We start from the raw sequence: 16730 nt of genomic DNA, 5'->3' as shown, positions 1-16730 counted from the left end.
TAGACATGAAAATACCATATTATAAACTAGAATAAGGTGTTATAGGGTTTTTTATTTGTGTTTTATTTGAATGTTGACCTGTATATTGTTTTCTTGTCTTTTTTTAAACTTATTATATACTTCAATTTAAAATATGAGAAAATTTCTATCATTTATTTCTTAAATAAAAATACGACTCAGAGCGAAAAGGGTTTGATTTTCCCTATGTATCTATACACAATAAGCTAAGAACTATATTTTTCTTTAGTTGCTTACTATTTTATTAAATGATCGGTATTTCCCACTTGAGTTTTAATTACATTTTTGATGTATATAATTAAACGGATAAACTGTACAGAGTGTGATAAAAATCTATCATTTTCAGTTTATACTTTCATACGACCCAACACTCTTCCTGGTTTAGGCTTTCAAAGTAGCTATGAAGAAGGGAAAAAGTAACAGGTCATGATGTCAGATTCAAAATATTTGATAAAAGAAGGAGAGATAACAATACGATCGGGAATTTTAGTAAGTAATATATTCAGTCTCATTTTTATTGTTTCAGAATGTACAGAAATGTAAAATGTAATCAGAATTTGAGTTAAACATACTGATTATCTCATTTGTCAATTTAAATTGCAAGAGTGCTCATATAGGACATTTGATGTTGGCCAATAATTTCGTTTGGCCGGTAAGTCCGTTCATCTAACGTTATGTTAACGAAATGAACAGACTAACCGGACACACGAATTTACCGAAATTAAGGATATACACTAAGCAAGTCCTATCCACTCTAGTGATGTTGCAACGACCCAGAGAATCTTTGTTTTAAGTAGCTGAGATAGTGAAGATTACTTGAAGCAAAATTGACAACTTGGTAGCTTACTATGCAAGACATGGCCTGGCAATGTCGTATAAGTTGTAATTTTAAGAGGGAAACCATGATAAACTGCTGTGCCAGGTTATATTTTGCACTCCAAATTAAAAAAAAATACTGGGTACCTCAAGCTGCTTTTACACACAGGGAGTATCATTAGACGAAGTAGAAAGATTTAAAAGTTATTGCTGACTAGCTTGTATGGTTAGAATGATTGTTTATAGCTACTGTTGCGTAATTTTTAAATAGTTGTCTCAAAGACTTTTTTTTGGGGGGGGGGTTGTATACCCATATACACGATATACCATAATGCATCCATGTATACTTAATTATGGTGTTGACGTATATGCCAAGGAAATCAGATGAATACCGAATACGTTTATGAAGTAACAGTGAAGAACAGTTTCCACTAAAGCAATTCTGAGTGTAGTAGATTGTATTCCAACAGATTTCATCCGCCGTTTTGATTATTGAAGCAGAGTGTGCTCCTTTTGGTTAATTTAGTTCATACAAGTCTTTTTTAACGTGTAAGCCCAAAAGTTATACCAGAAACCTTCAATACTTCTACAGAAATTTATTTATTTGCAGTTAGTTCTTTGTTCATTATCAAACCTGCATCTAAGAATTATTAACAGTCCCGAATAGGCATGAAAATGAAATATTTGCCACTTGACATTAAGCAAAGACCAATCAATCAATTAAAACTTTAGAATTGTTTTCCTTATCAGACAAATAGCCAATTATTTCGTAGGCTTTTATTTGTTAACTGTTTTCGTGTAAGCTAAATGAAAAATCATTGATAAATATTGAGCCACCATCTTTGAAAAAATACATGTAACCATGAAGTATAAGTTAATTCCATAGCCCATGAAATCAACAATTGTAGACAAGACACCCATCTAAAGTTCAAATACAGATTTGCAATCTATATATTCATTACTGCATAGCTTTAAAGAGAGGGAAAAGACAGTGGCTCAATATGTGTAGGCATCAATTTACAGTAGAAAAACTCACCAAAGATAACAAGCTTATAAATTTGTAAACCAGACACGCTATTCTTCTACAAAAGGCTCATCAGTGACGCTTGAAGAAAAAGAGATAAAAAGGCAAAATAAAGTACGAAGTTGAAGAGAATTGGATGACACCAAGAAAAGGGACATATAAAAAGTCAGACAGTGAAAAGTAAAACAACAAAAATACCGAACTCCAAGGAAAATTTAAAATGGAAAGTCTTTTATTAAATGGCAAAAATAGCTCAAACACATCAAAAGAAATGGACAACAACTGTCAAATTCATGACTTGGTACAGATAACTTTCATTCATATGCAATAGCTTAATGTGATTTTCTATATATAGTTCCAAATATCAAATTTGGCAAAAAAAGTAGCAAGAAAATCGTCCCTTAACCAACCTCATGTAAAAATAAACTCATTAACGGCATCTTTTCGAAATATAAGATAATCAGATACCCGCGTCTAATCTGTAATTTTATCAAAAGTGTCCTTTTCCATATTAAGGGCATACGATACAGTTTCGATCCAACGATGAACTTTTTACGAAAATTTGCATATAAGCTATTTTTCATATAAGCAATTCAAATATGTAATAAAAAATGTACCTTTATGTGCTACTTCCAGAGATAAAAGGGGTCGAAATTTTAGACATTTACTCAAAATTTCGGTTTTTTTGACATTTCTATCCTTTGGATAGACACACCTAACATTTTTGTTTCAAAAGATAAACACAAGCGGATTTTTGTAAAACATTTGGAAAATCTTCTGTTCATAAGTATGCTTTAGATTTGTATAACAATTCTTTGGAAATAATTTTATTTTTTACAGTTTCAGGATTTTAGAAAAAAAACGGCATTTTTTGCTGTATATTTATCTAATTTAAAAAAAATTCATCGTTGACTTTTTCATGAAAATTGGTACAAATAATCTTGATACGTAATCAAACCAAGTGTCATTTTAAAAAAGAGGGGTCCATGAACTCGTTTTCAAGTTAAATCAGATTGAATGATAAAAATCAGTCGAAAAATGCATCTTTTCCCGATATGTCACAGTTTGACGTCGAGAAAAATAATATTTTACGTTAGCAACGTCATTACCTCCCCTGTAACTGTATCGTATGCCCTTAAGACATTTTGACTGCGTGTGGCGGATGATGCCATGATGGACAACACGAAACGCTTCCTGTTTGAGTTCATGCGATTCCCTTATCTTGATTTGTCTTAATCGATTCAATAAGATTTAAAACTACTGTTGCATACATTTAGCGAGAGTCTCTTTACCACACTTATATCTAAATGCTTCCGTCCTTCCGTATTTTTTCTTTCCAAACAACATGGAAGTTGTGGATTCTAGGAAAACAATAAAATAACACAAATTGTAAATATTCAATGACAATTGTTTACAATTGAAAGAAAAGGAATTCCGCTTGGGTAACGTAATCATTTTTGGGGTTATACTTCTCCCTGTTTATACGATATTCCAGAGCTTGCATTTCCTATCATGATTTCCTTGATAGAGGGTTGTTGCTAACAATGAAGCTATTAAACCAAGACTTCTAAGTGGTGAAGTAGAAATCATCCCGTCGAAAATTTTACGGACGGCATCTTGAGTTGGTTGACCGTTTTGGAATATCTGTTCCAATTGTTGTAAACAAAATCCCGTCCTCTCCCCGAATGTGAACTACCGAATAAGACTTATCATCGGGTTTGTTCTTACATGAGCAACACGACGGGTGTCACATGTGGAGCAGGGATCTGCTTATCCTTCCAGAGTACCTGAGCTAAATCCGGGTTTTTTGTACAGTTCGTGTTGCTCAGTCATAATCTTTTTTTTTTTTTTTTTCGTTTTTTTTGCCATGGTGTTAGTTTAAATCCGACTAAAGAGTTTGAATGTCCCAATGGATCTTTCGCCTTTCATTTGTGGAATTTAAAGTAAAAGGTTTTGGTTAAGGTTTAATCAGAATAAATAATGTTATGAGGATCATCCAATTTTAATCATGAACGATCAATGCGCAAATCTTCTTTTGTTATAATAGCAATGCAGAATCGTTTCACTCTTTATAGAAATGTATAGAAACGATAGAACCCTTTCAGAAATAAAATTTAAGTTATATAAGGGTTTCATAGCAAGTTACTTCACAACTAAAATGTCAGTTTTGATCTCCAGTGTTGTGTACAATACAACTGACGCTGAAATATAATTGCGATGTCAGGCACGTATCCCCATGTTGAGTTGGAAATTGAACATTACTTATATTACAAAATGAAAGAAAACCCATCATAATAAAATAGATAGTAATTGGATATGGCTAGACCTCGACGATTTCTGGTAAATATCTCTTTTGGTCAGCTAGGTGTTACTGAAATGCTGATCTCGGAGACTGTCAGTATAATTATTCAGTTTTCTCTATCTTTGCATCTTTGAATCAGCAAAAGGAAAAGGTATGATACAGATAGGTGCTACTGTTTTGCTTCCAGCATGTTAAAATCTTATTACATAAATACAAGTTTCCCTACAAAGTCTTCTGGAATTTCCTTCAACTCATTTCATTTGAGGCCCATAAGACATTAGTCTGTCAGGTATCAGTACAAAATAAGTATAATATATTCACATTGTAATTACATACTAAAACTAGGTGCTTTTAAAGACGATTGAAAATGAAAATAACACTTTGTAAATATTATGCATCCAAAATGGTGACAGACAGGAAATATAAACTTCCTGAACATTTTCTAATACTTGAATATGTTCGTCATATTTTTAAACAATGTTCAATTCTTCAAGAAGTATTTTCAAAAACGGTATTGTGATTGTTAAGGTTGTTAAGGTATTTAAAAAAAACATCCGTTTGCATAAAACACCCTTCTTGGTCAAATATATCAGTTATATCTGATATAATTACCTCCCCTGAATTGTAATGACAGCCTCCAGTGAGCGCCGGTAAATAATCTTAATTGCTTCGGAATTTGAAGATTGTTACCAAAGAAATATAGTTATTTAATGAAATGAAGTGGTAATAACACTAATTAACAATGGTTTTATGACCTATAATTGAATCTTGCAAGCATTATATATCTTACCTGAACGACACAGAAAGGAAAAAAAACATGACGGACATCGATGTTGACCATATGATCACAAACAATGATATAACCTTAAAGGGAAAATTCGCGATTTTTTACTTATCATCTTATTATGTTCATAATACCATTAAAAACATATTCACCAAGTTTTATCTGGATATGAAAACTAATAAAGAAGAAAATTGGGAATTATTAATTCTATTTATTCAAACTTCCTGACTTATGTGACGTAGTTTAAGTCTTTTTGCATGCCGGGAGTGGATTAATCTCATTTAAAGTCTTGTTCGTTAATCATCTAATAACGCGATTTAAAGCGCATCAACGACTTTTGGTGTAGCTATTAACCAACTAACAATTCAGAAAGAAAAGTGATCAGCCGTGCATTTTTTTAAATTAAAATTTACGATTTATACTTTAAGGATTTCTGATATGATTATAGTAATAAAAGCAAATCATACAATCGAATTTTTTTATGATTTTTTTTTCGACGGATATGTTGAACAACATATATAACTGATAGTATAATAGAAATTCACGTTTGTATTCTCCCCTATTACTTCAGTCGAGGATTTGTCTTACTATACAAATCCTTGCTTCAGTCTAGCACTGTGTAAATACAATGCATGTGTATTATGCTAACACCACCTGGTAAAGGCGTGGTTAAATTCACGGTAATTAAAAGATTAGCATTATGTAATTTTAATCATTTGATCTTCACTAGAGTGGTGTTTGTCCTCAAGGGTTCACCGTTGCAGGTATGAGACAGATTTTTTTTAATTATTAAGGGAGGAATATGGTGGCAAAATACCTTAATCGCCGTTATATATATATTTTTTTAACATCTTGCATTTGCTCAGTTTTTAAATAAATAGGTGAGTATTTTGTTGTAACATCGAAATTCTGAATCACTTTCAATAAAATAATTATATAAATATTATAAATGGCCCACGAAAACGAGCGTATAAATCAAAACAGTACTATTTTAAATTATCATCGGTAACCTTGAATATTTAAATGTGCAGAGAAAATTATCAGTTACGAAAATATAGTTTTGTCGTCCAAAGCGATCTTCATTTACCTAATCAGGAATGCCCTTATTAAAATATTATAAATCTCACAACGTATTTATATAATTCTTAAGCTATTTGACCAACGATGTTTAAAAAAATTAACAGAATCAATCTAACGTCAACTTTCCTTTTTTAAATGGAGACAGAACGGCGAAATCAATTTTCAATGTGCTTTTGTAAGACTTATCATTCATTCATAAACCCACTCTTAACCAGAGACATATATACGTCTGTTTAAACTGACAAGAAAACTCCTATAGCGGACAAGCAGTATATTCTGTAAATTTCTGAGATTTACTACAAAGAAATAAAAAAAATCCCGAAATTAATTTGATCCTGGAAAATATTCACATCCTCATTCGGTCTGAAAAAAAGATACGAATTTGGTAAACAGAACATGCAGAAGTGTGAATATTATAAAACCTAATTGTTATATCAGAAACCATTATAAATATGAACATACATACGTAAGACCTCATGGGACGTCACCTAACCACATTCAGGTAATATACAAGTAGCTCTGTTATACCCGGAAATGTCAAGGATAATCATAGATAGATAGACATGACCTCAGACCACCACCATCCCCCCCCCCCCTTCCCCCCAAATCGAGGAACAGTATATCTTACAATGTGTATATTCCTGCAAAAATAAAAAATAAATGAGAAAAAAGAAAGAGATGAACGGTAAGTCACATCAGATTCAGATATTTATATAGTTGCTTGTCGTTAAATAGAGATCTAGTGTATACATGTCTCTGCGTTAACTTATAAAAATAAAAGGAAATAATAAACTTGAAATAGATTTATGATGAATACTTTGCAACTGCGACACCCCTTTTTATCACAGCGTACATGCATGCATTTAAATGACTGTCCGTTATGCGATTAAGAATGACAATCGTACGTACAATCCTATAGTTCATGGTGAGTCCTTTTCTATCAGATATGCGACTTTTCGTATTTATATTTTCTCTTATATTACCGGTACTGTCATTTAATATCTAATGCATAAGTGCAATATTAAGAGTGGTTAAATCCCCTACAAGCTAACTAAATAAATTAATCAACCCTCTAGCTGACCAGACGTTAATACAACTACCATCAGTTTATCCGGAGTGAAGTTTCTTTATTTCTTCAAATAGGCTTTTGGGGATCATTAGTGCACGTCCAGTGGCATATATATATAACATGCGATGATGACGAATTTCTTAAACTGTTCGAAATAATCTTATTGAAATATAAATCTGTGATTTTACTATGTCTATAGCTTCGATTAACCAAAGTAAGTTAGATATCGACCTGTATTTAAATCAGATTGGTTCTGGGTGTTTCTCTCGTATATTCAATATACTTGTATGATATCAGTTCTATATTGCGACTGTCCATAGTTCCCTATAAACCTTCCATCTAGGCGTGTAAACCAATGATCGACAAGTGCCGCACATTTTGTTAAATCAATATTTGTATGTTTCAAAATGTCCATAATTATTGACAACGAGTATATACTTACATTTTCCCCAATTTACCCTTGGAAAATGTGTTAATAGATTTTTATTTCATCAAATCTTTTTTTTTTTTTAATTATTTAAATTTTCATAAATATCATTCTTTACACCAAAAATGTTATTTATAAACAAGCGTATGAGTTTAGCAATGACTAGTATATCACTATCGGATACGCTAGACAAAGTTGTATATTACACCTGATAGATTCAAAATGGAAGTTACATGTTATCGGCCGTGTACACTGATCAATACCCCCAGAAAAAAAGTGATGCACGAACTTGTTTTATGTAATTGTGTAATAACAGTTTTAAAGCCCGACAGGAAATCGCTTGAATACCTGTACGTTTCACCTCACAATACCTCTGGGAACAATTCCTTTAGCCATTCTGGTGATCAGATAAGGGAAGGTCCGAATTTATTTTAAAAAGTTTATTACATAAAACAATTATGAACAAAGTAGATTTTCAAAAACAATTTTACACGGAACACTTATTTATGACTTTGAACTTTGACTTTTTAACTAATTTCAATTTCTTGTTTTAAATACTTCGTAAACAAAACAGTTTCAAAACGACAGACCATACTATTAGTACTAGTTATTTAAAAAATAATATATATAAAATTACATTTTCCGTATCAAGTTAGTTAGGAAAGGTTGCACAACCATGTCTATCATAATCTTTTTTGTGACCCGGGAAACTGTTTATGCTTTCCTTGTCGGATAAAACAACTGTACGCTTGACAAGATATCGACACTCAATTACGGCTACGTTAGGTTACTGCTTGTTTTGGTCCTTTGTGGTTTATAGATATATCGTGGTCAATATTCGGGGAGGATGTCAAAATGGCCGCATGTGGAGAATTGATACTCTAAATTTAAAATCGATGGTGATCTCTTAACTTGCAGAATAAAACTTTAATATCTATGAATTTGTGCTTTTTTATACATAATGAACAGAATATGAATTTTTCATTTTTTTGCGAAGTTTCCCTTTAACTAGTTTTTACTGTGACTATCCTGTAACTTGTTTACCAACAAAATTTAATGTACCATCAGGACCCAAAGGCAAGCGTGCTCTTACTGAAGAAATTGTATGACGAAGCGGCCCACATGATAGCATTTCGTATTCCACACTCAAAGCCAGCACCTTGGATCAAAAGTCTATTGCTTTTGTATTATGAACACTATGGTATATCACCTGAGTATATAGTCAGTTGGTTCGATGACCCTGAAAACTGGTCTGCAAAGAATTCTGGAAATAAATACATCTGTGTAGAATTATCAACAAAAGCAGAAGTTCTCAATTCTTTACTGTACAAAATCGCCCTATTTATAAACACAGGTTTAGTGCAAGTACAGGGAGACCATAAAGATACTTTTTTAAATAAAGATTTCCAAGTCCTACTCAAGCTGGTTTACGAAATTTATATGGCAACTAATACAGACAAATCTGAGTTATGTAAGATAAACATAAGCCAGTGTGGAAGTGAAACCGACTTAAGTGATCAAACAAATATTAAACAAATATCAACATTGATTGAAACAAATAACAACAAAGATTTGGTATCTCATAACGACAGTATAGTTACAAAAGACAAATTAGGTGAGGTGCATGAAGCAAACGATATAAGTCAATCAAATATGAATGTTACACATTTTCAGCCAGACCAGATATGTAGTAGAATGGAGGCCAGTTTCACAATAGCGATTGACAAAATTTGTACGCAGCAATCCGATTTATTCAATTCGAAATTTCAATAGATGGAGCATTATTACAATCAATCTATAGAAACAAACAACAATAATTTCAAAATGTTGCAAGATACAATTACTACTATACTTAAACCTACAAGTGATAATGAAAAGCTTGCTGCTCGCATTGTCTCTCTCGAAAAAGAAAATATCACCCTAAAGTCATCTGTTAATGAATTTAAAAACACATCTGCCATTAATATTGAATGTTAGAAATCAAAAATTGAAACTCAAAAATCCCAAATGGAGCTACCAAAAAATCGCAGGACAAGAGAATTAAAGATTTACAAAGTGACATTTCTGATCTATAAACTAAATTAAACGATAAGATCAGTAAAATAGAAGAGATGGCATCAGCTTTTGAATCAGTGTCCGAAAATTTGAAACAAAAAGAAGACGAAGTACTTTGTCTAAATTTGCATTTAAGTCAAGACAATACAAACAATTTTCCGGAAGTGAATCCAAAATAACCTATATCAGGTCTATGACAATGACATCTCAAGATTGTACGTTTAATCGAAATATAACTTTATTTTTTTTGTATACATGGATGACATATCCTTTACATAATTGAATGGCTTGAATAAATTCTAATTGTTTCATTTTCTCAAATCAAAATAATATTTTAAGATATACATTTGTTTTACAGAAACAGAAGAATAAAAGATATTGTAGACTATATAAGAACGGTGAATCTGTGTTTCTAAACTGCTATGAAAGCAAAGGAAATACATTAAAGGTTAAAAATACATTCACGCTTTCTCGTGTCAAAGGTTTTGATAAAGTGGTAAAAGAATTTTCAAAAGAATTCTACATAGATGTTCATTTAAAGAAGGAGAAATTCTCTCTGATATTCTCCAACCAAACTGACACTGAGAGCTGGAACAATTGTTTACAGAACAATGCACACTTTGCTGTCGGAAGAGAAGAGTCGTCTTCTGTTGATGATGATGATTCAGATACAGGATTCAAAGATAATATTTTGTATGATTCTGGACCTGAGAAAAGTAAGTTGTTTGACATTTTTATCATTGATGCTTGTAGTATTTGGTTACTCTATACCTAAGAATAGATATAAGATGATGTAGTATGAGTGCCAAAGAGACAACTCTGCATCCAAGTCATAATTTGTAAAAGTAATTCATTATAGGTCAAAGTAAGGCCTATTTATTTTAAGAATTTTATATTAAGAAGCCTACATATTCATAATAATACCTGTTAAAAAAAACAAAAGGTTTTTTGGTCATCAGAGAGAAAAAATTTACGTAAAAGAGCAGTGAAATAAAAAACAATCAGAAAGGTAATGTATTTAATTTGTTTTCAGTGTTTTGATATTTCAGGCATAATGGGACCCCTTGCATTAATACAAGCCCCTCCTTAGAAAACTAAATTGGCCAATTAGTCTTATTAGTCCTATTTCTTCAAAATTCACAACAGTGATCTTTAGTCGATCCTCCATCCTTTCAAAAAAAAAATCTAGGGACAAATGACATGCAGGAAGGTTTTATTATGCTCTTTTTTTAGCATTTTAAACTTTACACCATTGATCAAATGAATATGAAGGATATTTGTAATGCCTGTCACTTGTTTGTGAATTGTACAACTAATAGCAGTATTTTTCATTCGTCCTATTGATAAAATTGACATTTATTTATTTCTGATAAAAACCTTAATGAAAATTCGAGGAAACTCTTAGAAAACGGAAAAGAATGTGAAAATCACTTATTTCAGGGACTTAATCGTATTTCTACTCTGAATAATTTGAAATTCGATAAAGATAAAAATCTGATTGCAATTATTCTATACACAACATTTTACGTGAAACAAATGATTTAGTTTAGTGATTCCTCTGACCATAAATAGGACAATGAAAACTGTTTCTATTTCGTAATTGCCTTGAATAGTGTAGTTAAAATATTTTTCATGTTACCTAAGTTATTTTGCTTTAGCAAAACACAAGATAACAGCTGGTCTACATTGGATACAGTGTTTTAAGTTTGGATGATTTTAATGTATCAACCTAGTTCATTTACATTTTTAGCTTACCTGGACTACGGGCATTGTGACCTATTGCCATGACTTAAAGTTCGTCGACTATCACCATCATAATCGTTGCCTGTTAAATTGTTCACAAATCTTTTTTTGATTTTGATAATTATCTTGAAAGCTATAATAGATAAAGAGAAACTGTCAAATGTAATCAGCAGGGCAAGATCTCATAAAGATCTAATGGAAGAAGTCTTCAGTCGACTTCGTATAGGAATTATTGTCCTTGAATACGATTTGTCAGTTTTTTATATTTTGCGTAAACTATAGTCGAAATGTAGAATGCTTGTACATTAAACTGATCAATAGGACAATGTTTACAAAAAAAGGTCAACACGACCGAAACGTGTCGAATCTTTACAAGAGTTATTGCCCATGAATGACGATTTTTACCAATATTTGGGTTTTGGTTAAAATTATTTGAATAAAGAGAAACTGTAAATAGCAAAAATTATCAGCAGGACAAAATTTACTTATAAGTCAACATGACCGATAACGTCATTCGATTCTGTATAGGATGTATTGTACTTAATTGATGATTAGTACCCATTTTATCAAACACTTGAACAGATAGAGAGAAACTGTAAATAACCCAATTGATCAACAAAATAAGATCTGGAAATAATTTAACATTATTGTAATCGTCAGTCGACTCTACAAAGGTGTGATATTTTTTTTTCCTTTTTTCGAAACACTATCAGAATGTTCTATTGCATTGAGACGTTACAATTTTATGCACATGTTCCGTGTGAACGATACATGTTCCTCGGATCCATTCGGGTTTTTTATTTTGACAACCTGAGTTATCTTACTGAAGAACACACATAGCTTGTAGTCCTTTTATTATTCATTTTAGCTGCTAGATTTGATGTGACGTTGAAACAAAATGAAGATACCAAAAGACTTGGCCTAACGAGTACATACCGCTTGTATGTATCGGAAGTGTGTCTTATGTTAGAGGACATGGTAAAAAAAGAAGCAAAGTACAGATGGTATTACGATGCATTGAGAAGATATGGTAAACAAGGCAACGATTTTGTGATACAAGCCGGACGTAGGAGTGAAACAGGTGCAGGAACATTCACATTCACGTATGAAGATTCCTCTGAAATCACTAAATCAATTGACAGACTTACCAAAAGGCGAGTAAGTGAACAGTTAACAAGTAAACTTGGTTTTTCGCAGTCTGAAACAAAAAGACCATTATCAAACAGAATGTCAGAACCCATACCGAGGGGAGAACAGTCACATCCTCCAACAAAGCACATATTATCATTGGAAGAAAATACTGATATGAAAGCATCGTTAACCAGATATCAGTATCCTCACATTTCTCCCGAAATGAAACGTGAATTAGAAGGTGTAATTAGCGGTAGAATTGAATTAGTCAGAAAAAAATCTAGCAAGAGTAAGATGGAAATACAAAAAAGCAAAAAAGAAAAGGATGAAGAAAAGGAGAAAGGATTAGGAGCAATTTCAAAATCTGAAGATAAAAAGCCAAATGATAAAACTGAACAGGAATTTATCAAAGAGGAAAATGACCAGGATTCGGAAAATCTGTATGATGAGCTCGAACTACCCCTAGACTTGAACAGAGTTACTAAGCCTCTTTTTGAGAAAGCAGACCAGGGAGATAACCCAACTCAAAAACGTGTTTCCTTAAGTGATAAAAAACCTGAGGAACCTGAGGAACATGAAGAACCTTCAGTTTATGCAGATGCACAACCTACTCGCCAAGAAGCTTGGAAAAATTATGGATCACAGGATGAAGAGCATGTGGAAAATTATGAATTAATAAAGGCTGGTGCAAGTCAAAACGTCCTAAGTAAACCATTTGACAAGATAACAAGTGATGAAGAGGAAATTGATGATACATATGATCATGCATTCCTGGCTGAAAAGAACTTAAAAAAAGAAAACATTGCAAAAGACTCTAAAAACGTTTACGGTACTTCAAGCGGGAAGGATATTTTAGAAATAGAAACAGAGGGTGAATTATGTGATCCTGTCTATGAATCTATTGAAAATTGTGATGGCCTTTATTCAAAACAGAAATGTATACCCCAGTCAGAGGCGTTGGAAAATGCTGATATCAGATTATAAAGCTAGAACTTTCTAAATCAGTCATACTTTGATAATCAATTAATAGTAAAATTACAATTATGACGATATCAACGCTAATTCATATAAATTATGACTATATCAATGATTATTCATGCCAACACCGAAGTGCTGACTACTAGGCCATCATTGATGTTTACTAATTGTATTATCCAATTGTTCTTCTACAGTCAAATTGTTAAGACTTTATAAATATTTTGATAAACATACAGGCAATGGTGTCATATATTTCTTTATATGTTATGTTGATGATATGTGTCAATTCAAAATTATTTAGTATGGCTGGTTATTCCCAAATGATTTACAGTTTTACATTATGTTCATGGTGCCAGTCGTTGGTATGAAGTACATATTTTTCAATTAAAGTATTATTTCAAGTGTGACAGTCTTAAGAAAATTGTCGTACACTGTCTTTGGTGAGACAGTTTCTTTAAAATGGCATGACATAAGATAAGAAAATACTTGAACACGTGACATTTCTATCGGTTCTTCTATACAGGGAACACAAAACTTTGTATTCAAAGACAATATATGTTTTCCCTATCTTTATACAGTCTATTTACACTGTTCTACAGGTTTACAACATAAAAGAAATGTGTCCACTCAGAAAGAGACACTCATTTTTATATTTATCTCACCTATCCCTAAGGGCAATGTGAGCTATTGTCATGACTTGGAATCTGTCGTCGTCGTTGCCCGTTATCGTTAACATTTTGTAAAATCTTCTCTTAAGCTTCTTGACTCATTTCAACCAAACTTGAACTGACTGATTTCAGTGTATCTTGTGTAAAATTTGTGGGTTTTGTTCCTGCCAATCATCTAGCATGGCATCTATGGCTAAAATATATCATAAGAGTAAAACACATTAGTTTTCTAATATCTTTAAAACCATAATAGATAGAAAAATCTGAAAAGGCAAAGTTGTTCAGAATGACAAGATCTACTTCTAAAGTCCACCCAAATTATTAGATGACTCTTTATATAAGAGCAAATGTCCTGAAATGGTGATTTTTTTTTACATTTTCTGCGTTCATGTCTAGAAGCTTTAATCTATTATATATAGGAAGAAACTCATAACATAAAAAAGGTATTTAAAAACTTAATTTTCAAAAATGTTGATATGACTGAACCTATTTGATAACTCTATATAAGAGTGAATGCCCTTTATTTGGAAACAAGTTTTGGAAATTTTTTCGAGTGTTTACCTAATATCTTCAACCCGATGATATATATGTAGAAACTTTGACAGCAACTTCGGCCAGAAATACAAGATATATATTGGAAAGGTATGAGATACGGTGACCTATAGTTGTTAATTTCTGTGTCATTTGGTCTCTTGTGAAGAATTGTCTCATTGATAATCATACCACACCTTCTTTTTTATAGATCGTATGGCCCTCATTTTCTTATTTTTGTTTCAATTAAATTATAGATTTTAGCCTGCTTATTCAAATAAAAATAATAGTAATTTGTTGGGTTTTTTTATAATTCATAACACGACTTGATTATCTAAAAAAAATTTCGAAACGTGATATACAGGGAGGATGGTTTTTAGTTTCTTTTGTAATCAATATAAAAGAAAGTGAAGAAAGTAAGTCTTCATATATGTCTCGGCTGTGACAAAAGTCATAGAATGCGAGGCATAGGGATTACTTTTTTGCGGCGACGGCGGCGTAAACTATGTGTATAAAGCTGTATATTTCAGAAAAGAAGCGATCGATACCAGAGGGACATTCAAACTCATAAGTCGAAAATAAACTGACAATGCCATGGATAAAAAAGAAAAAAAGACCAACAAACAAATAATTGTACACAAAACACAACATAGAAAACTAAAGACTGATCAACACGAACCCCACCAAAAACTGGGGGTGATTTCAGGTGCTCCGGAAGCAGATCCTGCTCCACATTTGGCACCCGTCGTGTTGAAGGAAGAAGACCTGGATCTTTCATACCTTGTATGCCTTATGTTATGAAGTCAATAGTCCTCGATCCCATTTTTCATTGTTCAGCGACTGCTTGAAAAAAATGTTTTTTGTCATGGGCATTACTCATTTATTATGAGTAATAGGATAATCATATTTGGTATAAGGGATCCTTGCAATGTATTTGTGTCCGTCAGATTGGGTACACCTGAATTCGACCTCATTTCGTGGATCATTAATCAAGGTTACGTCCGTATCACAGATACAAATTGTATAAGCAATAGGTAAACTATATTAGGTATGTGGAATGATTGAAATGGTTACATGCCAGACTGGCAGATTTCATTGGACCTTGACCTCATTTTCATGATAAGAAAGGTGAATAAACAGAAAAAGACTTGCATTTTAAAAAAAGTTTTATGGAATATCCTAAGGATACATTACAACACACATGGATACACAATGATCTCCAGCGTCATTCAGAATACAGCTGACATTTCAAATTTAATTGTGAAGTAACGAACATGAACCCAATGTTTTAGAACATTGCTGTGTCTTGGGCATCATATTAGAAATTAAAAAAAAGAATGAGATGATACTGATAATACTGATAAGAAATTAGATCTGCTACTTAATAGGTGTTAAATTAGGTAACCCCAAACTGTAATGGATATAAAAAAGTGTGTTTCCCCCAAGTATTGTTAAAATACCTTTGAAGTTTAATGTAGCTAGATATGTGAGTAATTTATACCTTTGCAGTTTTCTTTATATTTGAAATTGTTGTCGAATTTGCCAGGTTAATTTTACTTCAGAATAAATAACAATATAAACTATATTTTTTGTTGTATGTTGATTTGTCAAATTCACATAAGAAAGGTAGACTTTTCACAATTAAAATAGTTATGAATATATGAAATTAACAAGCCAAACTTTTGATGAATATCATGTGCAATTTCTGTTAGATTTATATGAAATCCATGTGCATATTAATATCAATAAATTTCAAATGATGCTCACATGAGTAACTCTGTCTGAACATTGAGAACGTTTTATTTAGTTTACTTTTTATAAACAAAATGGATGTTATAAATATTTGTATATACATTCATTTGTATTATATTATACATTTTATAAGAGAGCTGAAAGATACCTTAGGGAAATTCAAACTCATAAGTCCAAAACAAACTGACAATGCCATCTAAAAAACGAAAGTGTCGAAAAGATAAACAACAGTACTCAAAACACAACATAGAAACCAAAAACCGGAGGTGGTCTCAGGTGCTACGGAAGGGAAAGCAGGTCCTGCTCACAGTGTTGAAACGGTTAACTTTAAACAAAGTGTTGTATATAATCT

At 32.1% G+C, this 16730-nt stretch overlaps 1 protein-coding gene across 1 annotated transcript; it reads left to right on the top strand.

The window, feature by feature from the left end:
• Window positions 1-361: 361 nt before the first annotated feature.
• Window positions 362-16223, top strand: LOC127736122 (uncharacterized). Its single transcript, XM_052246665.1, has 3 exons — window positions 362-507; window positions 9934-10291; window positions 12187-16223. Exons 1-3 carry the CDS (start codon window positions 445-447, stop codon window positions 13431-13433), a joined length of 1668 nt encoding a protein of 555 aa, XP_052102625.1. The 5' UTR covers window positions 362-444; the 3' UTR covers window positions 13434-16223.
• Window positions 16224-16730: the final 507 nt, after the last annotated feature.

The sequence above is a fragment of the Mytilus californianus genome, unplaced genomic scaffold (genome assembly GCF_021869535.1).
Source record: "Mytilus californianus isolate M0D057914Y unplaced genomic scaffold, xbMytCali1.0.p SCAF_3, whole genome shotgun sequence".
NCBI lineage: Eukaryota > Metazoa > Mollusca > Bivalvia > Mytilida > Mytilidae > Mytilus > Mytilus californianus.
This window is presented reverse-complemented; position numbering and strand designations above follow the sequence as displayed.